Source organism: Electrona antarctica, assembly GCF_951216825.1.
Source record: "Electrona antarctica genome assembly, chromosome: 22".
NCBI lineage: Eukaryota > Metazoa > Chordata > Actinopteri > Myctophiformes > Myctophidae > Electrona > Electrona antarctica.
The window spans coordinates 18,557,330-18,581,948 of NC_136805.1; the positions used below are offsets into that span (position 1 = coordinate 18,557,330).

Below are 24,619 nucleotides of genomic sequence, written 5' to 3' on the forward strand. Positions count from 1 at the left end.
GTGGTTCACAAATGGTTTCCTACCACTATACACCAATTCTACATTGACCTTTAAGTCATATCATTATTTCTATTGTTCTTTGTACTTCTGCACAATACAACACCGTATTGCTCTTATTTAGGGCCTGTGCCACCGGTTGTGAAACACTGGTCTTCTCCAGCCAGTAACCAACATCTGAACTCAATGTTGCAAAGCCGCTTAATTTAATGTTGTTTGTGCTTCTCTGTTTTCACTTTATTTGAAGGTCTGCTCTACTCTACTTTCTTGGCCCACTGTAAATCTACTCAAATTCTAAATGCAGTAGCTACATCTCTACAATATATACTGTAAATCACATTGTGACTAACATAATGCAGTTGGTCATTCCTATAGTACCTTATCATGATGTACCAAAGACATATGTGGCTGTCAAAGTAGAAGTTGCCCGCATCTTATTTACAGTCCATTTTGTCTGCGAGAGCATCTTCAAACCGCGTGTGTGCTGCCATGGCTGTCTGTGCTAACCAAAGCTTAACCACGCCTCCACCCATAGATGTCAGGCGTGTACACTGAGCTGGATAACGTGTACACGCGGAAGAGTGTGTCACCGATGCGGGCCGTCTCCTCACCGGGCCCAGAGGGGCCGGGGCCAGAGCAGATTGAGGGCTACAGCCGCCCTCTGTCCCCCCTCACACTCCCCCCACTCAAAGGTACTCTGGCGGCGAGACATAGTCGTACTGTACATGACACACACACACACACACGCGCACTCATGATGTGGGACCATGGACACCAATTAAACTCAACCACATTAAACACGACTCATCAACTTAGCACACCTGTGATGGTGATGTTTAACCCACCCCCTTCGTCCTTGCTCTCTTACCATCTCTGCAGGGAGCAGCAAGGCAGGTCTGTCCCTGTCATGGAAGGACCCGTTACCCACTCAAATGTATGGAATGTACCACCAGAGCAGCGTGGACTCCAACCCCTACGTCACCCTGGAGAGCCCGCCCCTGGTCCCCGGCTCCGAGCGCTCCGACAACGAGGAGGAGGAGGAGGAGGATGGGGGCGTGCCGTGCAGCCCCATGAGCCGGCGCAAGAAGCTGTTCACATTCTCGCGGCCGCCGCGCAGCCGCGACACCGACAAGTTCCTGGACGCACTGAGCGAGCAGCTGGGCCACCGCGTTACGCTAGTAGACGACTTCATACCCGGCGAGAATGACTACGAAGAGGTGAGGAACAAAACCATCGTCATCACCTTGCCCATTACGCTATGTATCATATCATTTGTATTACTAATGTGTAATGCAAATGGATCAGTGAGATTATACGTTGAAATACATACAATATATTATACTTCTATACATATTCTATATATTGTATATACAGTACGTTTACCAGTAAGCCCTAAAGGGCGAGGTCGCACTGAAACAACAGGTCTGGGAATGCTTTTTTTAAGTGATGTATTTGGGCTGGGTAGGGCGTAAAATGTGTGCTAATTAGTAAGGCCACGCGGGGTTCAGTCTATACGTTTATTATTGAAATGTCCATGTGTGTTTTTTGAGGGGCACCAGCCCCGCACAACTTTTGTAACGTTTGTACCACGGAATGTGATGATTTGATTGGCTGAGCACGGAATGTGATGGATCACGAGTGTGATTTTTGTTTATATGCTAGTTTTGTAGGGTTTCGGCTAGGGTGAGTGAATGTTTCACCATACTGTAATGCAATGTTTCTCAAACTTTGTTGATGTTTAGCTACGGATCCCCATCTGAAAATATTTTGTGCCATGGAAAAATATATATATTCCAAAATTATTTTTATGACATACCTAGCTAGATCAGCTATTTTCAAATAACCAATGTTTATAGGCTTAAAGTGGCTAAACAGATTTTTTTTCCAGTTTTAAATAACAAACATTAAATGCCATTGACAATGAATGGCCAGCTTTGAGTGTTTGTGTAAACACAAACATTGCGTAAACACTGAAACATTGAAGACGAAGGTGAGGATGCAAATTCTAATTGGCCGGAATGAGATGATGTATTATGATGTGTGATGATAAGAGCGCCCCTGCCTCACTTTTTTGTTTCTTAGATATTCTTAGATATTAACTCATTTAGCTGGGGAACCCCCTCAAGGACCGCTGGTGGTCCCCGGACCCCACTTTGAGAACCACTGCTGTAATGCATGTTTCAAAGCTTTACAGCCATTGCATTGGGGCTGTTGATGTATTTGGCACATTTGTTGTTGAATAATGAATGAAACAATGATTGTACATCAGTTATAACTGTAGCAACTGTTGAGCAACACTGATGTACAGTATGCTACAATGAACGCTTGTGTCACATAAACAGATACCGGGTTGTCACGGTTACAGAAGAAGAGATGTGTCTGTAAGTAACAATTGACTAACCTCAGTAGTTTTGGATCATACTGAATAATTACAGTATATCTCATAAGTTATAACTATAAGGTGTATAGCAGTACACTGCTCATCCACTGCCTACGCTTTGTTTGATGCACATATGCACACCGTAAGATAAACACGTTTAAAGGTATATTCAGTGATTTCACTTAATTCAAATATCACTTATTTTTTCTTATTTTTTGGATAATCCTCACTACTATAAAGTGTGCTGACCATATAAGGAGTTCCTCCCTGTTCCCAGTGAGCCTAGTTTCGGTTTGGGCTTTGGGTGGCAAAGCCTTCATCCAATCAGGATAAGAGGGGCCTTCCTCCAATCATGATCGAGTGGGGCGGGCCTTGGTGCACGTTCTGTTGGTCTGTTGTACTTCCCCCACTGTAGAGCGTGTGCATGTGCACATCTTGTTACCGGGCGGACCGGGTTTTTTTCCAAATCACTGAATGCTCCTTTAAGATAAACTCAAAGGATAACTTAACATGCATCGTCAACCTGCATAATGGGTCCTCACTAATGCTCATTATAAGATGGCACCATTTCTGACTACTTGGTCTGTGTCTCAGAGGAACAGACCGACAGTTCAGAAACCTGCCTACCCGTGAGAACATCGGTATAGGGTATTTTCTTTTCTTTTTGTATTATAATTATTATAAATACAAGAACAATGGCTTCTATTTCCTGTTCTATGTTAGCATGCTAACTTTCCAGGAAGAGAAAGACTATAGTTAGCTTGGAATCCCCACCGATGATGTAATTTGGTAGGTTTCTGAGCTGTCCATAGCCCACAGTGAGACACAGAGTGAGCATAATGCATGGACATTGTGCATGAAATCTTGTAATGTTAGTGAGTACCAACTACAGTATATAAGATAAGGTTGGAAATGGGTGAAGTGCTCCTTCAATATGTTGGTAACAGTATTAAGCGCTGTATTGAAGCTTTGCTATGACTGAGAGACATTGTGACTGTAGTATTATTCAGCCTTTCTCTGGGTTGTTGTGTTGTCATGGTACTGTGCTGCTGAGGAATGACTACACTGTATAATCCTATAGTATCCTAAAGAGTATTTACTAATAGTTACAAGAATCAATTCACCTAGAGGTAATATTTGACTTGTGATTTAAAGCCATGCTTTATGCAAGATTTTAAGCAAAAATACAAAATGTAAGCTGCCTCCCCCTGGCCAGCCGGGGCGCCTGATGGAGGGGAAAGGAACTGGTTGGAATAACGTGTTCCTTCCACGTGCTACGTCCAACCGGGGAAACTCCCTCTGTCAGGTGAAAAGAAGCAGCTTGGACTCCTTGGATAAAAATGTAGAGGAAAAGAGTATATATATTGTAGGCCTATATGTATATACAAAAAGTTATAAATCACATGAGAAATTGAAAACGTATACTGTAGATCAGCCTGAATTGAATGAATCAATTCATTGTACCTGAATTGCTGTACATTTATACAATGACTTGCAGTGGTCTGCTTCAACCAGTGATGTAAGTGTCAAAACATCAACCTCTTGATGCTGCCACTGTTCGTAGAATGTGAAAGCTTTAACATTTTGGCCCCGCTAGCAGAGGAACTGATGTTTGGTTGGTCGGTCCAACAATTTACTTCAAAACAAGCATAATCTCCCAAGGCGGGGTTGGCGAAAGGGCTTTTCTGTGTGGAGTTTGCATGTTCTCCCCGTGTCCCCTAGGGTATGTACCCTCACAAAAAACATGCAGTAATCCTGGTCTCTAAACTGCCTCCCCCTGGCCAGCCAGGGCGCTTGATGGAGGGGAAAGGAACTGGTTGGAATAACTTGTTCCTTTCCACGCGCTACATCCAACCAGGGAAACTCCTCCCTGCCAGGTGTAAAGGAGTAACTTGGACACTCAGGCATGAAGGAAGCATGAGTTCGTTGCTCTCCCCATGTCCCCCATATATGGGGACTAGGTTGGCGGAGGGTGTGTAGAGCATAGGATCACATTAGATAATTGACACAGGGGTGAAAAATGGGTTACAAATCGTGGGATAAAAATTATAAAAAACAAACAAAACAAGCATAATCTCCCTAATATCCTTCTGCTACTGTTTTTCAAACTCTTCCAGTGTTATCGTGTACCTATTGATGTAATAATATTACGTATTACAAATTTTATTTGCCCTACCGTGACACCTCATAATAAATGCAGTACCATCCTGTTTATATAATGCTGCTACTACGACTGCACTCGTGCGCTACGCTGTACCGTCTTGCACTGTTGTATGCTGCATCTGAGAGACCGGCAAACAAGCTTTGTTCCTGCTGTACAACGGAGTATTATACAGTATATATGTTTAATATAACAATAAGAAATTCGGGGTGCCCGCTGGCCTAGTGGTCCAGGCGCATGCCACATATAGGCTCTGGCCTGACAGCACGTTGCGTGTTCGAGTCCCGTTCATGACGACATTTGCTGCATGTCTCTCCCCTTCTCTCTCTCTCCCTCTTTCCTGTCTGTCTTCACTGTAACTATCAATAAAGGCACAAAAGCCAAAAACAAATCTTAAAAAAAACAATAAGAAATTCAAATTGTATTGAAGTTAAAAATGCACCGAGTAAAGGAGGGAGGAGGTAGAGCTGTGACGCTGTGCTGTTTCTCTCCAGATGAGTTTCCATGAGGATCAGGAGCTGGGCCCCGTGCCTCGCCAGCTGAGCAGTAGCAGCGATGATGCCAGCTACTCCTCCGGCTCCGACCACATCATCCCCCCTCCGCCCGACATGAGCCCGCCGCCACCCCCGCCCTTCCAGGTCGCCATACCTCCCCCGATCCAGTTCACTGACGCCCTGCCGGCCATCCACTTCTCCCCAGAGAACATGCCGCGCACACGGACCACTTTCCAGCCACAGCACCCCATTATCCCGCCGCCTCCGCCCCCTATGAGGGCCTTCTTCTCCAGCCGGCTTCCCCTGCACAAAGTCCTCCCCACCAGAGAGTTTGATACGCGGTTTCGCAGAACCACTGCTGCCGTGGGGAACACCATCATTCCGACTGCATCCCACTCGCAGACCCTGTCTTCCCGCCGCTCTCCCAAGCTCTCGCGGCCCAGCCGCCTGCCCAGGCAGGCCAGTCAGCCGTCCCCACAGCCCTCCCCCGAGCCGCTGAGACCCAGCCAGCTTGTTCTCCAGAGGCACTACCAGCTCCACCACCAACACAGCTACCAGGGACCGATGCCACCCTCACTGGAGGAACAAGCCCAGCCCCTGACTCAGACGCAGACGCAATCCCTGACCCTGAACAAGTCCCAGACCCATGGCCAGAGTCCGAGCCATGTCCTCCCTGCCTCCTCTCCACTGTCCAGATGTTCAGCTGGTCACTCTACTCTCCCCACCCACACCAAGACCTATGAGAAGCCAGATCTCCAGTCAGAAAAGGTAACAAGATGTTTGATATAGAGTAGGGCTGTACTTCAAGTTCTCAAAAATGAGTGTTATTTATCCTAACATTTTATTTTGGTTTAAATATTTATTATAAGTCACGACAACATACCAAATCGATGCAGATGCATTGCCACCTTAGGATCGATGCATACACAATGCACTCCTAATTTGATTTAGGCTAATTTACTTTAGTTCATAATTCTATATTTTTTGTGATGAATGTTACACAAAGATTTACTGTACTGTGCTTTTTGTCTTTAAAGTACCAATTCATACATGATTTCAACAGTCAAGAGATTTTGTGAGAGAAATTCAGGAACATTTCTTAATCTTAAAACCAGGGGCAATGCCGAGTGGATATCTTACTCTAAAACTAGAATAAACAGGAGCAAAATTCAGAAAATGGCAGATGCGGAGCTTGCATAACTTCTTTTGGACACGTTTTTCAAAACATTGTGACCTGAGTTGTGAACTGGCACACTTGACTCGGAACTGTATTAAATAGTAATATTGAATACTAATAATAATAAGTGTTGTTTGTCTGACTTTCCAAGATACCCCCGCCCCCTCCTCCACCATTACCACCCTGTGATCCTCCCCCACTACCCACCAGCCCCAACGCCTCAGACACCAGTCACATGAGTGTGAAGAGACTGCGCTGGGAACAGGTGGAGAACTCTGAGGGCACCATATGGGGACAGGTAAGTGAGTGGAGTGGTTAGTTATGGCCCTTTTTGATTGCACAAGAAAAAAATAAACTAGAATTAGAACTGCACTCTGTCGAGTGCCTACTTGCTTGTTGCACACTAGTAGGCCATAAATGGCCTACTAGTGCGCAAGCAGAGCGTGCAAGTACTGATGTATTGATGCGTATGTATCGTAGCAGCATATGACGTCAGGGTATAACTGGTATAACTAGCTCTCAATGATGACGTAATAAAGATGTGGATTAAAGGACCCAATGCCAGGGTGTAATTGGTTTTCGATGGTGACCTAACGACGATATGTTTTAGTGTCGGGAGGATTAAAGGTAATGCCTCTATGTATACATGTATGTAATCTGACACCACTGCCATATCAAGCACAAGTAGTCATTACGTCATACGCTGGCACAGCGCATACGCATCAAACATCGCCCTGGACGAAAATTATTACTTGCGCGCTCTGCTTGCGCAAGTAAATAGTCCAAACGGGTGCTAACAATAACAGGGACAGGCGCTAGATCCAGTTATAGTTACGTTTTTTTGGAGGGGAAAGGAACTGGTTGGAATAACGTGTTCCTGCCACACGCTATGTCCAGGGAGGGAAACTCCCCCCTGTCAGGTGAAAAGAAGGTCAGTCCTCTGCCCCCCCCCAGGTTGGCAGAGGAAGTGTAGCTCCCAGGATTACATTAGATAATTGACACTGGGTGAAAAAATGGGTTGCAAAATCGTGGGATAAAAATGATAAAAAACAAAAATAGTTAAGTTTTTTGAGTGGTGCAACCACTCCCTTACGGAGCTATGTGTGTGGTTGGGTGGGTGGGTGGCTGGGTGGGTGGCTGGGTGCGTCTGAGCACGAAAACAGCATGGTTGTTTTTCACCACCTGTGCGCAACCTAACACACACACAAACACACACGCACATATTAACTGTATATAATATATACAGTTATGGTGATTTCGGGTGTGCCAGTACAGTACAGTACAACTTCAGATACGGTAGGGCTGTAGAGTCCACTTAGAAGACCACATTTTGATGGTCTCTGTCTCACCTGCATGTTTTTCTTCTTTTTTACACTTTATTTTGAATATAGACCATCAAGTAGTAGCCAAGCTTAATACAGTGTTTGACACTCTTCTGTGTTATTTGACCACATGGGAATCCCACGGGAAATTCTGTCTCACTATCAATCTGTTGTGGTATCCATCCAGGTTACTAATGAAATATACATTTCAGTTGAGAAAAGCTGTAAGTACTGTAACTGTGGTTTTGAAATATTTTCTTATTTTTTTGGTGGACGTAGCTCGGAGAAGACTCAGAGTATGACAAACTGAGCGACATGGTGAAATACCTGGACCTGGAACTGCACTTTGGGACTCAGCGCAGATCAAGTAAGGTTTTGCGTCTGGTTCTCTTGAGTGTACATCTTCTTACATCATACATCACATCAGTGTGTCATCCATACATCAAAAAATATATAATTGTATTCATTTGAATGGTATTTCATTGAGGTATTCAATCAGATGCTAGAAATACATATAGCAAACTGTATGCTTCAATTGTATGCTGTAATCAATGTTTTGTGAGTCTCACAAAACATGACCTACTGTTTTAGTTATTAAAAAGCAACAAAAGACATTGAATATATGATAGCATAGCATGGTGTAGCTTTTGTATTAGCTGGTTCTGGTGTTGGAAAGCTCATGCCTGCCTGAAGATACTGTAGGCTGTGACTGTACTGATGCTACTGACATTGCCTGTTTTGTACCTTCACAGTTACCATGTTCAGTGTTCACCTCCACCATGTGCTCCATAAGCTGCTATGGAGCCTGTCTGTTCAGCTCCTCATCAAATGCATTCTCCACAAGGCACCATCTCCTCCCCACCCCTCTCTATCATCCTCACAGTTCAATAATGAGAGAGTTCTGTTGTTAAGCAAATAGCAACTTTAAAGCTTTTCCTAAAATCCTTGCTGAACCATTCTGGGTTTTCTTTTCTTTTCTTTCCTCAGCATTTTTGTCCAGGCATTGTATGTAGACGAGCTCTCTTATTGGATACCTTTGAAACAGAAGTGTGTTATGGAATGTTTGAAGAGTTGACATACAGCCATGTATGACACGTGTTGTATAATGTCACCACTGGTTCTCCCTGACCTGTTTCTCCATATTACAGTATAATTTCAACCAACCTTTCCCAACCTGCACATTGTGCCGAAATGAGCCATTTATTGTTTTGTCAGGGAGAAAATTATTTAACAAAAGATCTCTCTCCAAACATTCTGTGACATACTTCTATTACAGTATCAGCCAGCTGTTATTTGTAGCCCCGTCTGTTTAGTGTCCATCCCCCGGTGCCTGGAGAACATATTCTTACACTGTTCATTCAACGTATCAGTTTCACCCCCAGAGCCAGCCTTCCTGCCCGAGAACTTTAAAAAGAAAGACGTGGTGGAGATTCTCTCGCACAAGAAGGCCTACAACGCCTGTAAGTATGATAGAGAGGCAACTTCACGCCGAGATTCATGGAGGCAATTCATTATCGTTGGAGATCAAGAACAGAGAGAGAAACCGTAGCATCCTAAGCACTGCATATATATAATAATACACCCACATGTACACAAGCACACACTATTCAGTTACAGTCATGCACCCACCCACACACACATGCGCCACACGGGCACAGGCACGTGTGCACACACAGATACAGTATGCATGGTCATGTAATACATACATATTATACAGTATTATCCTCAAAACTCATGCCTCAAGCCCAAAGCTGTCAAACACCTACACGCTTTATGCAATCTCCAAACGTCCCTTCTCTTATATCTTCTTACTAACCTAATTAATAATGTTATTCTGAAGAATATAACAATCTCTAGCTTGAATTTATATATCGCCTTTCATGAACCCAAGGACACTTTACATCGAAAACAATGAACTACATCAAAAACTATGAACAACCAACAAACAACCAAACAAAACAACTATTTGCCATAAGCTTGAGAGAATAGGTGTTTTTTCAAGGCAGCCTAAAAAGAGTCCAGTGTAAGTTTGAGTTCCCCTAATCAAAATGCCTGTTAAATGGAAGCCGAGAAACCATGTTGGTTGTATGATGCTAAAATAACCATCTAGTAGTGGTATAGTGTATTTACTGTATACGCCGCGGTATAGTGTACAGTGTAGTGAAAAAATGTGAGCGGGTCACAGAAACAATTGACTCGAGGCGACAGCTCCACGAGCCAAAATCTTATCACCGTATCACACACACGCACCGTATCACTTATTAACAGTGGTTTGAAAGCAGCTATGCTTCCCACCTATGCAGTTCCACGTACAGTGTGCAACAGCTTTTGCATGTGCTGTACAGAGAGAAGTGGGTGGTTGGGGTGAGAGAGTGAGAAAAGCACATCTGAATACTGAAATTATGACTACCAATATGAATATCAGTATTTTCGAGTGCACAGTGCACACACACAAACACTCACATACCACCCCTGCAACCCACCCTCCACACCCCAGCCATTCTGATAGCGCACCTGAAGCTGTCCCCAGAGGAGCTGTGCGAGGTTCTGATGAACATGACCACGGAGAGGCTGGAGCCGGCGCACATCAAACAGCTGCTGCTCTACGCGCCCAACGACGACGAGGTCAAGCAGTACGAGGAGTTTGACCAGGACCCGGCCAGACTCAGCGACCCCGACCAGTTCATCTTCCAGGTATAAAGCTGCCACTACGGCAGTGGTTTTCAACCAGTGGTCCTTGAGGAGGTTGGAAGTGGTCCCCAGCTAAATGATGGGAGAGTTTGACAACCAAAGGGACCCTTATTAGATATTTAACTCTTGAGTGTAAAATGAAAACAAATGGACCATTACGGGTCCATTTGGTTTCATTGTACACTCTCTCAAGAGTTCAATTGGCTTATACCGACAATAAGCTTCTCTGACTTACTTACTTATTGTTAAACATCTGCATTACTTAATTTACAAGATGTCTACACAATTAGAATGTAGAAAAACAGTGTTATTTTGATCAATGGTTGCCTACCAAAATCAATACAGCATGAGCATGGATTTGTGGAAAAAAGAATCTTATCTAACAATAGAGGGTATGTGCATTGTGCATGCATAAAGTGAATGGCAAATTGAGTGGCAAAGTCACAGGCAAAGAGTTTAACATTGTTAAACTCGGGTTTGACAACATTAAACGATTAACGCGAGACTGCGTTAATTACACACATACGGGGCACTACAGCAGTGTTAAAGCAGTGTGTTTATAACACTTCAAATGGCCAATGGATGAAATTGCTTCGATCAGTGCAAAATAGGACTAGATTTGAAGGCCACGTACTGTAGCAGCCTGAATATATTCTTTATTTTCTTTCTGTCAGATGCTGATAGTGCCCGAGTATAAGACTCGACTGAGGAGTCTTTATTTTAAGACAACACTGCAGGAGAGGGCTGAGGAGATGAAGGTGGCATATGATTACATCTACAAAGCCTCCATGGAGCTGAGGAGCAGCAAGAAACTTGCCAAAATCCTTGAGGTACAGTCAATCACATTTTATTAGGAAACATCATTGTCGTTAATATACCTTTGAGTTGTTGTATGGAAATAATAAAATAAATTCCCCCCTTCTGTTTAGCCTAGAACTGGAGGTCTAGAACTTGGGGTCATGTGATCAGTGACATCATCACAAAGGTGTACTTTTTGGCCTGCAGTATACACCATAGATTTTAAAAAAATCAAAGTGAAGTGAGGGCCGCTAATATATTAAAGTCTAACTCATGTTGATTAGGTGATGTAATGGTGATGTAAAACAAACGTTTGTGTTAGGGACAAGATGACGTACATTTTCCCTTCATTGTCAATGGCGTTTGTAAAACAAACATTGAACTAAAAACAAACATTAAACCTGTATATACAGTAGGAGGGGATAGCGCCCCTCAAAACAATAGAATCATTGGTCGCTGCAGTTTGTTGGAGCCATGTGTGTTGACGGGAGGGCGGAACAATTTACACTCTGGGTTAGGGTTAGGGTTGCGCTGGAAGTGCAGAAGGCACGCTACGCCACGATGCCACTCAAGGTACTACTGGCCAATCACAGCGCATCTTTTCCGGGACTTGTCAGACCCGAACATCTGCTCTATGACGCACGCGGAAGCTTCTGTGAAGCACCAATGCGGAAGCTTGCCCTCCCTTGAGAGCATTCGCCCCAGAGCCGGAAGAGGCCCTTTCTATGTCTATATGGAATATACCTTTGTGATGTCACTGATCACATGACCCCAAGTGCTAGACCTCCAGTTTAAGGCTAAACGGAAGGGGGAGACTTTTTTGTATTATTCTCTACAGTATATTAATGACATAGTTCAATGTTGAAAATGAGTGGTATTCCCCTTTAGTAAATGGGAATTCAATTTAAATATAGATTGGTTCATTCTTTCTTATCATGGTCTAATTTAATGGACACTGGACACATTCTTAAAATATTTGACAAAATGATGTAGTAGCTTGGGGTTAAAGTTATTGCCTCCTTGCTCTACAGTTTGTCTTGGCCATGGGGAATTACCTTAACAATGGCCAGCCCAAGTGCAGCAGGACCACTGGTTTTAAAATCAACTTCCTAACTGAGGTATGGATGCCAGATCAGTATTTTCGGAAACAACTTCATTTCTGTCTGTTTGGTCACACCTGACTGTTCGCTTCTTTCATACAGCTGAGCACGACCAAAACAGTAGATGGGAAATCGACTTTTCTTCACATCCTGGCCAAATCTCTATGCCAACATTTTCCCGAGCTGCTAAACTTTGCAAGAGACCTTACAACAGTGCCTCTGGCAGCCAAAGGTAACATAATAATAACAATTTGATATTTTTGAAATATTCTATTTAACTGATAGCAGAATGAAACAGCATGTGAAAGGGCAGTTCTTATTACGACTGAATTGCTCCCTATTATGGGCAATGGGCATTACTACTGTATTCCCACTTCTATTGCCCTACAAACTGTTAGCAATTAGTGCAGGAAATTAGCATCACTCTCATAGCTATCATCTAGAGATTATGTTCACTTAGTTTATTCTTCTCCCAGGACTGCAACTAACAAAAATAAATATTAACTGATTCATAATCTACACAGTATGTGTCAATTATTATTATATTAATAATATATTGGACACGGTGGCACAGTTGGTAGTTCTGTCGCCTCACAGCTAGAAGGTCCTGGGTTCGATTCCCACTGGGGACGCTATGGGTGCTGGGGGCGTGTTCTCTCCTCCGCGTCATCAGTGCCCATACCCGAGGTGGGTATGGGCCTGTCAGGTGAAAAGAAGCAGCTTGGACTCGTCATGCATAGAAGGAAGCATGAGGGCAGTATATATATATATATATATATATATATATATATTAATTATTATACTCATTTAGATGGTAAAATAATGGTAAAATAAGGCAATAACCTACATAATGGTAGGCCTACTGTAAATACTCATCACATGACATATTGAAATTGATTAATAGAGTACTGTATGTTTTACCCAGAATTCACTTGATGTGGAACAAAGTGAATTTGAATAAAGCTCAAAGTAGAAAGGGGTTGCTCGGCGGAGAGAAAATCTCAGTCAGGACAGGAGGCATGCCCCAATAATAATACACTGTTCTTGTGTGACGCAGTAACATCGACTATATGTATGTATGTATGTATTTGGTTAAAATGGGTAAGGTTTAAAAAAAGGCAAGAGCATGCTCTATTGCACTGGCCTAAAAGTGGGTCCTTAAAAACTGCTTCAACTTCTGAGATTTGTATTTGGTTCATTAGCCACCAGATGGCATACCTGGTAAAGGCCAAGCGTATGTACTGTATATATGTATGTATGTATGTATGTATGTATGTTAAAAAGGGGGGGGGGGCTTTTTAGTAAAATTCAACACCACTTCATGGTTGTGTGTAGTATGTTGTCTCATTTAGTATGTTGGTGTTAACACCCCGAACGCCCGGGGTTATTTAATCCATTAAATCATAGCACCCAACGATTTATAGCAGCGGAGCACATTTAGCGACGGATTAAAGCATGTTTGTAAACTATGACCGTTTCATACAGTGAACCAGAAAGCCATTACTGCAGAGCTGAGTGACATTCAGTCCACCGTGGAGGACATCAGAGAAGCTTGTCTGAAGATACCTGCCAAACCTGAGGACCACTTCACCTCTGTCATGAGTGTATCCTTACACCCAAACTAGCCCTCATCATGGCTCCAATCCAATCCAATCCACTTTATTTATAAAGCACATTTTTATACAACAAAGTTGCTACTATCAGGTTGAAATATGTAGAATGCTATGGTGCTAGTTGCATGGTTTAGGGAGGTTTGATCCGTTTTTTTAACTTACCTCCATGACTACAACATTGATGTTTGACCCTTGACCCTTACTGTGGCAGAGTTTCCTAGAAAACAGCCACCCTGTAGTCCAGTCTCTGGGGTCCCTACAGACCCGGGCCATGGACGAATTCTCGAAGGTGGCCTCCTACTTCGGCGAGGACAGCAAAGTCACCAGCACAGAGGCCTTCTTTGGCATCTTTGCCGAGTTTATGCCTAAATTTGAGGTGAGCAAAATACAGTGATGTGGTTTGGATTGGATTGATTGTTGATGTTGATTGACAAAAGCAAGCGTTTCATAATTAGACTTAATATTAATCAATTGAAATGACATAATTACATGATTATAATTATTTAAGCAATAGGGGGGTGGTAAATGCCATCAGCTATTACTGCAGGCACAAGATGGAGCCGATAAATCTAGATGGCTACGAGCCTAGCCAACTATAACAGGATCGGTTGTCTGTCTGTCTGTCTCTGTGTCTAGACTCTAGAGCAAGTGTAGGCAAAATCTAAGCCCGGCTTAGACTCTTCCTCCGAAATCAATGGTCTGATGTTTTCAGTTTTTTGTGTGAAATCAATGTCTGTTTTTGTTCTAAACCTGAGTTAAGGGTAGGCATGTTTATGGACCAAAATAAATGTACTTAACTTAAGTTAGAGCTAATCTTGCAAACATTTGGACCAATCACTGACAAATTTCTTCTGCTCACTGCCAGTAGGCCACAGAAGTACCACCTCACATAAGTTTTATACTTTTTGTATAATAAATTAATTGTGAATTAAACACTGAAATATCAAGGTTTGAGATAATTCAGCTATATAAATAACTATATACATTGCTAACGAACTCTTGCCGTGATGTTATAGCAAATAACACAACACTGACACTCGGCCTATCATATTGCTTCATCAGAACGATTAAGGCTTTTATTTGATACTTTTATTCAGAGCAAAACAGTAGCCTGGCATAACGAGTACATTTGGGAGAAAATGGGGGTAAAAACATAATTGGCTACAATAAATAATAATAATAAAATGTATGTGTTGTGCAGAGAGCCCTCAACGAGACCCAGGCCACAGACAATCCCAGAAGCCCCAGACTGTCTTCTCCACCGGCATGGTAAAAAAAAGTTGGTTAACCATCTAGCCAACACCAAGAGGCTGTTTATCCCCATCTTCACCCTGCCCTCGTCAACCAAAGTGCCAAGATATCACACACACACACACACACACACACACACGCACGCACGCACACGCACACACACACGCGCACACGCACACGCACACGCACACACACCAACATTGACAGAGACCAGGTAGTCTATAGCAAAGATATTAATCATACGGTATTACTGTGTATTTACACAATAGAGGCCTGCCAAGGAATGTTTGGAGAGATAACAAAGGGTTATGGATCATGCCACCATGTCAGAGTGGCAACCAAAGCAAAGACTAACATTATCACCTCTGGTTACTTATACATACTGTACATGCACTGGGTACTACATGAATCAACCCTAGTGTCCCCTTTTCTGGACATATCATAATAGGTGCAAAATTGGACAAAAATAGCAGATCTATCAAGTTTATAGATGAGCTATGTTGTTAGGCCTTTGCCTAATATAGATTTGGTGTTTTTCTTAGATTCTTTGTCAAGATGTGATAACGTTACAGTTACTTTGTGGTAAACATGTTGGAATGTCCTATCGTAAAAGCACTAAGCATTGAGTAGCCACTCTCCAAACATGCCATAGTAAGACTAGATGAATAGTGATTGGCCCTTGTGCAACAGTGCTATACTTTTCGGTGCTGGTTAGAGCAGTGTCCACAGTCAATAGATAGTCAGTAAATCACTGCACAAGGAAAATATTCCGACCAGTGTTTCCTTTCCTTAGGCTCCTATAAAAGATGGATTTGAGCTAATGTTTTCTCCCAACATAGCCTCTCACTTGTATATTAACAGTGTAAAGGTGATTGGAGGGTGGGTGCACGATTGAGTGTAATTAGGTGGTGTAATCAGGTGTGATTTGTTAAATTTGCCATCACCCACCCAAAATATATATTCTGGATAGTCTATACAAGCCCAATTACAACATTTATTACAATGATTATATATAAAGTAACTATATTTTCTATCTGAATATATTTGATTACTGCAACAAGCCATTTCATGTAGATCGAAGCTGGTTGATTGGAATTGCTGTTGGAGTGAGATGCACAGAATGCAATGAATGTGAGTAGTATCGTTGTAATTCACTACAGTAATAAGAAAATGTGGTTGAATGCCCCATAGGTTGGCTGTTCAGTCACAAAACAAATACGTACAGTACTATACTAGTACACCAGTCACACTCGTACTTCCTCCTGACATATACCACAGTCTGTATCTTTAAGCATTTTAGAGTCTCCAGTGCTGATCTAGAATCAGCTTGCCAGTTGTGGCGATATTCATGGTAACACCCATTGTTCAAGTAAAATGATATTATCAGCACAGTACTGTCTGAGACACTTTGTGAATGCCAGACTATAAATAATCTCGGTTTAATTGAATGTATGGGTGGTACATAGTAAATATGTGTCCAATGTTCTGTTCTCCCTTCTCTCACTTTGGAGAGAAATCAACACCTTCCTTTCACACCAAAAGGCGGTGTACCTTTTTGTATAACAAAACAGGCTGGAACGGCGCACACCAGTAGTGCTGAGCTGCCGACCATGGTGCGAAGGTATCAAAATTAAAGGAGAATTTTGGAGTACGCCTTTTCTTACCGAATTCTGATAATATATCCATGAACCACTGGTAGGGGCGGAAAAAATAACAATAATTACCTAGCTCGCTGTAGCTTTAAGCATTTAGGCGGGTTCTATCGGCCTCTTGCCGTAGGCGGAAGCCCATTTGTCCACTCTGTGGACTTATTTCCAACATCATGGACAACAGATATATAATAAATTGTTGAATGATCTAAATAAGCGATTGACCCGGCGTGCACACTTAATAGATATATTATCGTCATTGTACGGTAAGAAAACAACTACCCTGGAATTCTCCTTTAAGAGAGGTCACACAGCTCGTAGCCACGATGCACCAATGTTTGGACCTCTGTGTATGGTTGAAACGCAGAAACGTTTCCTATTAAAACCTTTTTTGTGGTCACGACGGGCTGTGTGACCTCACTTCATGTTTGTACCTTTTTGTGTAAAACAAAAGCTGGTTTGTGAGCTTTTGATAGAGTAATGGTTCTACACTTCCTAGTAGACGATTAGAGTGCTTTTAACATAACCCTGCGCGTAATAAGTGGACGGCTGCTAAATGAAAGAAAAACGTACCTATAAATTGCTCCTCCTGGCTGTCATGATAACTTGATGAACCACAATGCACCTGTACTGTAGCTATATTGTATTTTATATTTGAGGACGTATCGTTTAGAATGCACATCAATAGTTTGCTATGCACTGTTCAATGTTTTTGTTTTGTACTATATGCCCGTATGTCCTGCAAGTCCGTCCTGACCTGAAAACGATTTATTTTCTTAAAGGAATTTCAATGTTAGGCTTTTGAGCTGTTGTTCTGTCAAGTAATGTATGACTCATCAGGAAAGCACAATTGTATTTATGCACAGCTTTAGTCAGGCTTTCAAGGTAACTGTGATTCTTGTATAAAAGTATAATCCTGGCTGATACCTGGCTGAACAGTACAGTGTTTATTGTTCAGATCATTTGCATGTTGGTGCAGCTGTTGTATTTTATGTTAAACAAGCATCTGATATTAATTTACTTTCACTAGGGTTAAAACAATTGTGTTAGTCTGTATATTTATGTTAGTAAACATTTGTTACCTATACAGTAATTTGTATTTTTTAACTTTTATATGTTTTCATTGAATGCTACTTACATACTGTAAGTGACTATGTGTTGTTATATTTTACCTCAAACCTTTTGCTCAAACGCTTCCATCTGAATGAACATGTCTTTGATCTGTGTAAAAGATCCTGCTTGAAAATAAAATCGCCTGCCATCCTTGTGTTTTGCTTTTTGAGTGGTGTAAACCACTCCTACAACTGGCTTTGTTAGTGCAGAAAAAATGAGCATGGTTGCTATGTTCACCCTGTTCACCCGGGTGTGATTTCATTACGTCAGACATGATTTTTTTAGTGGTGTAAACCACTCCTACAACTGGCTTTGTTAGTCTGTGCAGAAAAAATGAGCATGGTTGCTATGTTCACCCTGTTCACCCGGGTGTGATTTCATTACGTCAGACATGATTTCATTACGTCAGACAGGCTATATTACACCACTCAGTTCACACGGGTGTGATTTTTTTGTTTGACAGCAGCAATGTCGTAATAGAATAATATACTGCACCTTACCATAAAGGTCCCTGCACACTGGACACGTTTTCAGATCTTTAGCTGCGTTTTTCCGTCGGTTTTCCCGAAAAACGCATCCAGTGTGCAACCACCTTAATGCTGTAGTTCCAGCCCAGGTGTATAATAATAATAATATTGAAATTGGCTAATGGGAGGGGTGGGCTGGCGGGCGGACCACATACAAGTCTCTCTGACATAACCATAACAAACCACAGCCGTCACTAAGACAACATAACCATAAACAAACCCCGGACACGTCACTAAAAGACAACACAGCTGCACCCCAAATATGGAGTGTGTTTTCTAACCTCAATGTGTCATCATGGCGTCAAGATATCTCCATATATGGACATAAAAGGGACATGGCCTGGCGAATACAGAGATCTGATTGTGTGTGTCTGCATGGTATCTATTCTCGAGAACCGTCCAACCAATCAACTTCAAACACAGATCCACAAATCTACTACTAGATAGTAGCTGCTGCTGCTAATAATAATAATTATGCTATAATAATTATTATATATTTATTATCACACACACACACACACAGTCCTTATGACATTGTGGTACTGCAGCTAAAACTGCTTTCAAAGTCCAGAAAGAAATGACAAGGGCTGGTTATATCAGAGTGGTGATTGAGGCTCAAACCATTAGAAATATGTTTGAGGGACATAGACAATATATTAAATATTAAAAGCAGTTTTAAAATGCATGTTATTTGCACTTTAACAAAGTCAAGTCATAGCTCATATAGTGACAAAGTGACTTGCTATTGATAATTTGCTGATGAACAATTTACAAGTAACAAGAAACATTGTGCATTCAGTCATGCATTATAAGGAATTGGACTACAAAGTATTTATCCTCATTATAATGTGTTACCAAATGCATCGCCTGCTATTTAGCCATTTTAAGTTTAAGTTTCCACCGTGCCTACCTGTCATTGTGTCTCAGCTTCGATGTGCTGGGAGTCCTGGGACCTGCATCCAGCAAACTGTATTTCTCCTGCTCTCCTACTCGGCTGCTACCCCCTCTGCCCCCCCACCCCCTCAGGGCCCCCGTGCCGCCGTGACCCAGGCAGGCCAGCCCAGGTCATTCTCAGGTCAGCAGCGCGCTGTGCGTGCCGATGGTGCCGTGCCGTGTCTGTCTCGCCTGTTAAGGCTGCGCAACACGGCCGACACCACACTGACCACAGTAGGCCTACTACGAAGCAGTGGGCCACAGCTGAACGCCGTAGAGCTAATTAGTCTCCTTGAGTCTGCCTCCGGCTGTGGCTGTGTAGCCTACTGTGTGTGTGACAGTCACACAGGCTGCAGCTTTGTAACATGTCACAAAGCAATATGATTATATAGGCTGCTACCTTGTTAAGGCCTACTGTTGGCTTTGGCCTGACAGCGCGTCGCGTGTTCGAGTCCCGTTCATGACGACCCTTGCTGCGTGTCTCTCCCTCTTTCCTGTCCATCCTCACTTAGTTGATACTATCAATTAGATCTTGTACGATTTTGAAAAACAAATAAAAAAAATAAAGGCAGAAAAGCCAAAAACAAATAAGATAATTGTGTATCTTAATTAATTAAATAGTCAAGTCGAATAATTAAAAAATAAATAAAAACAACGGCTGGCGGCCAAACTGGCCTGGACTGGACCGGCCGTTCAGGAGTTGTCCCGAATTTCCCAATGACCAGCATGTTGTAGTGATGCATTGAAAAACGCATCACAACAACAAACAAATATACAATTATGTTGAGCACTATAATGTCTTCTGCATAATATTATTCATTTGAAAATGTATATTTTAATAATCATGAAGAACATGGCCAATCTGGACTGGAGGGGCACAAAGTCCAATCTGGGTTGGCATTGCCCAATAGCACCACCACTGAACAACTGTGGTTACTGCACTGACAATGCATCGCTTTGACTTGGAACTACATTATTAGATTTCACCTTAACCATGAGCTGGGCCAGTCCAGGTTCATCCTCAGAACTCCTGTTCCTTAACTTCCTTATAGCCATGGTGAAGGTTCTCTCTAATTTACTGGCAGACAAAGAGAGTTCAGTTTATCAAGCCTACTGTTTAGTATTGCTATTGAACACCCTTTACGTGTGTTGGTTAAAATAAATATTGAACCAATTGAACTCCACTTGAGCTGAATGCTTTTTCATTTCCTGAAAAATGAACATTTTGGAGTTAGGTGGTTTCTTATACATACATAAAGGAAAATAGTGACAACAATTAAAATGTAAAAAGTTTAACAGATCATTTTCAACCTATCAAATCTTATGAACAAATACAATATTATACCATAAGGCCATAAACAAAAGTAAAGTAAGACATGAGCACACATTTTTAACCATACACTTTATTTTCTTTGGAAAGAGAGTATAACCAAGCATTCATGTTACAGTATACCACCTGTATACTTTTTCTTCTGATCCATTTTCTCCACTGCTGTTGCAAACCACATTAAAGCTTTACCTTATCCTACCTTACATCTGTTTTTTTCTTCAGGTTTTAAGCTCACCAGACAGCATACTGTACATACAAAACAATTGAGCTTATAAATGCAGCATTGTTGTTTTCTAGTTTCAATGGCATTTGCTTATCTTTGAGGAGCTTTGCGAGACCCTCTGTCTCGATGCAGAATAAGGCAGTGAGGTACGGTAGCAGAAAGAGACAAGGGGGGGAAGACTGACTCAACAATTACAATGTGTGATGGTCTCTGATATGCAGTACAAAAACATATGTTTCCATGGTAACTGCAGCATCTGAGACATATTTTCCCCTCCCCTTGGTACCATGTTGGGCTGGCTCTCCTTGGGAACCGGACCCCTCCCCCCTCCCGAGTTATATTCAAGGCAAAGAGAGAGTTTACATCGGGAAATCACCACAAAACCATTTTGTCTGCCAAAAATCTAACACCACCTCACTACTGAGTTTAGTACAGCACTTTGTACACTCAGCTCCGTGGTGAAAGAGAAGGTCTTCCCAGTTAGGGGAAACCGGCAAGAAAACACCCAAAAAACAATAGCTCCTTGAGTTTGGGTGGTGCTCAAGCGCAATATCAACCATTGTAAGCGATTCACTGTCAAGGATGAGTTAGCAGGCAAGTGCCTTGAAAATCATCCTTTTACCAACATTCATTTCATACAGAGTCCGTCGCTCGTAATGCCCTGGCAACGCCAGACAGAACAAGTGGAGATAAAGAGGTGAAATACTGATGGCCTGCTAGAAAGGCTTTTTTTAAATTCTAGCCGTATGAACATTTTATGCTCGCCCTTCTACTATGACTGCTCCTGGATTTTTAGATGACATAAGAATAGTCATGGAAGGAAGAGTAGTCATCATTTACAATTGAAACACTGGCTGCCATGAAGCAATTAACATACTGTAGGCTTTGCAGGGCGATGGGCGTTTCAGATGTGTCACTTTGTGGCAACGTAGCCTTCCTGTTTGTGGAACCTAAAGTCAATACTGCACATCCAAGACATCTTAAACATACAGCTTTGATGTACAACAGTATATTCACAAGCAGGGTAAATTAGCCTCTTCATACATCCCCAAACTATTTGTGTTGCCAAGTGACAGCAGTTCCTTGTAAATACTGTTGTGTAAGTATTAAGTCACTTTCTGACTCTTCCATACAGTAAAGTATAAAGTATCATTATCATTATATGGTTCTAGTAGGAACCAGTAAGGCATTATTTTGATTTCAAAGACTGCATAATTACATAAAGCCACAGGGAATGTGTATTTTTTGTAAATAAATACAAGAGATAAAGATACAGAGAGCAAAGGTCAGGTTTCATACAAAAAACAAGATTGGGACAAAGGGGAAAAAAGTGTTTGAGATGACTGGAAGCCTGCAGTCACCAGCTACACTTCAGCAACAACACTTTCACTTTTCTAACATTTGTATTTCTATCGTCCCCATGTGCTGCAGAAACACCTTTCATTATTTAATGTTCTAAGGCCATTTTTCCCACAACACCTAAAAAAAATACAAAACAAAAACTCACACCTCACACCAAAATGACCAAAGAAGCCTCATCAATCCACATTTTCCAACTGAAACCCACAACCCCCAGTTAGTTATGTCTATTCAGGCGCCCTGGTGAACAACATGCCGTTTTCCTCCAAAGAAAGCAGCCGAGCTCTTCACTGCTGTGTCATCTAAAACTCGACAAAGCTACATGAAGGGCTTTGTCAGTGCTACGGTTACAATCGTATATAGGTAAGGGTGCTAAAAGGGATTCTACTGTTTTGGAGCAGATTGTCTTGATTTGGTATGGAGTGGAGTATGGTGGCAGCAGTATGTGTGTACTGTATATGTGTATACGTGTTGTGTTACACATGAGTGGGCAATGGGGAAGAACACAGCAGGTTTGTGTATCTGTGTTGGGGGGCTGCGGATATGTGTGGTGATTGAAGAGGATGATGGACAATGGATGAGAAAGGGGTGGAGGACCCAAGGTGTGGAGGTGTTCTGTCCCTCCCTCTCTCCTTTCTTCATAGGACGGTACTCTCCGTGTCCAGGTCACAGTCTTTGGGAGGGGTCAGTATGAAGGAGGTGGGGGCAGTGGTCACGTGCTGCTGCTCCACAGCGAACTCGGGAACCAGGGCCCGAGTCAACCCCTTAAAGGACATGGCTGGGTCTGAAAAGAACACAGTCACGTTAAACTCTTGAGTGTTTTTTTCTTAATTGCTATTGTTAACTGGTCTGACCCAAAGTGGTGTCTCTATCCATTTGTCTTTGGGTCAACTTGTTTCAGCCTGGAAAACTCCCCCCCCCATTTTTTTTTACTTCCAAATACGTATTACATTTGACAATCTTTTTCTCTTTGTTCCACGTAGAAAGTCTCTCCCTCTAATGCTTGTACTTCCTGAGTCATCTTTGCATTTCTATTATTCAATGAATGGTGTCACCGATATTTGATGTGCCTTTTGTCTATTATGAGCAGGTATCATGTGTTTCATGTCTTCCGGCAAATAAACTGAATGTCCTGTAGTTGGGGGTGCTTGTGAACAACTCGTCATAAATTGAATTATGGACCACAATAATGCAGAATATTAATAGCCATAACATTGGGGAAACAACCTCAAGATCACTCAGATTAGGCATTTACTAATTACTATAATTATTTTTCCTATATGGCTGCCATAATCAAAGCTGCATGCTGCGACAACTCTGTTCAGTTAGTAAATTAGGACAAACCCTTCTCTCATGCATTACATGTAATGAGGTGTGATGATGCAACCACACGTTATGTAACACATATCTTGACACAGTAATTATTACACTACATGCCCACATTTACCAACTATGAACAACTCAAATAAAACAAAAAACTAAATAGTTATTCTTTTAAAGTCATTCAATGTTCTGAAGAGACAAATGACATTTGTGCCATTCAACAAATATAATAGTTTTCTGTTAAACGAATGAAAAATGCAAAGTTCTGCAATCAAACAAGTGTGAGAGATTTGTCATTTAACAGCAGGTGGAGCAGTTTGGCCAGAGAGTGCCATCACAAGGAACGTGCAACAAGTTGTGGTAAACTGAGGTGACAGAATAACTGCAATAACACTAAGTTTTGCTAATCTGAAATAGGGCTGGTTATTGAGCTGATAAAGTATATCTATATATATAATTGATGGAAATCATAATTGTTTAAAGTGACCAGTAAATTGCAAAATAAAAAACTAATGTCCCCCCCTTCATGTGTTAAAGATTTTCTTTTTTAACAAATATATAACAGCTGAGAAAAAGGAATATGACTATGTAGGATTAAAAAGTGCATAGAATTGACTAAAGCCTAACAATAACCAAACCCCATTCCAGAACAAAGACAGGGAAACCAAACAGCTGATGGTTGCAAGCCTTAGCAGAGTGCATATTGTGTGTGCTTTGGATGCTTGGAAGCATGCATGCTGTTATGCACTCTGACTTCATATGGTACAGTACATTAGACCAGCGGTTCTCAAAGTCCCCAGGCCAGGGAGCCTCGGGTTTCTTTGAGAGGGTTCCAAATGGATCCGTCTGTAACTGTGGAAGTGTACACATGGAATTAAATTGACTCATAAGGGTCCTTTTGGTTCCATATGTACACTAAAAGTTATGGGGGAGGGCTTTGTAATCAAAAAGTTTGAGAACCACAGCACTATAGGCAATAAATAGCAGGTACAAAGCCACTCATAGGCATGCATTCCAGACTTAAACATGATTCATAGTGTTTGTTGTACAAATTTGGAGACTCATTATGATGAGAATACCAAGATCATGACAGCAGATTTTCTCATATTATATTCTGACTGATTAAAACCTTACTGTGTGGGGTGTTTAGGGTTTGAAAATGACACACTGAAACTCAA

The 24,619-nt window shown here is 41.9% G+C and overlaps 2 protein-coding genes across 4 annotated transcripts in view; one reads left to right on the forward strand and one right to left on the reverse strand.

Moving 5' to 3' along the window:
• Nucleotides 1-15,146, forward strand: part of grid2ipb (glutamate receptor, ionotropic, delta 2 (Grid2) interacting protein, b) — a gene marked incomplete at its 5' end in the record, with an annotated part of 53,078 nt that extends 37,932 nt beyond the window's left edge. Inside the window, 14 exons of the mRNA XM_079492262.1 lie at nt 533-689; nt 877-1,214; nt 2,340-2,378; nt 5,033-5,800; nt 6,361-6,507; nt 7,811-7,898; nt 8,914-8,991; nt 10,029-10,225; nt 10,897-11,052; nt 12,052-12,138; nt 12,223-12,352; nt 13,606-13,724; nt 13,945-14,109; nt 14,935-15,146. Of these exons, the coding sequence (XP_079348388.1) occupies nt 533-689; nt 877-1,214; nt 2,340-2,378; nt 5,033-5,800; nt 6,361-6,507; nt 7,811-7,898; nt 8,914-8,991; nt 10,029-10,225; nt 10,897-11,052; nt 12,052-12,138; nt 12,223-12,352; nt 13,606-13,724; nt 13,945-14,109; nt 14,935-15,006 (2,541 nt within the window). The 3' untranslated portion in view covers nt 15,007-15,146. The remainder of the gene's footprint in view (nt 1-532; nt 690-876; nt 1,215-2,339; nt 2,379-5,032; nt 5,801-6,360; nt 6,508-7,810; nt 7,899-8,913; nt 8,992-10,028; nt 10,226-10,896; nt 11,053-12,051; nt 12,139-12,222; nt 12,353-13,605; nt 13,725-13,944; nt 14,110-14,934) is intronic.
• A 6,833-nt stretch (nt 15,147-21,979) lies between these two features.
• The window catches only part of arhgap17a (Rho GTPase activating protein 17a), a 49,964-nt gene continuing 47,324 nt past the window's right edge, over nt 21,980-24,619 (reverse strand). For all 3 annotated transcript variants that reach the window (XM_079492860.1, XM_079492861.1, XM_079492859.1), the window contains one exon: nt 21,980-22,902. In XM_079492860.1, the coding sequence (XP_079348986.1) occupies nt 22,757-22,902 (146 nt within the window). In that variant the 3' untranslated portion in view covers nt 21,980-22,756. The remainder of the gene's footprint in view (nt 22,903-24,619) is intronic.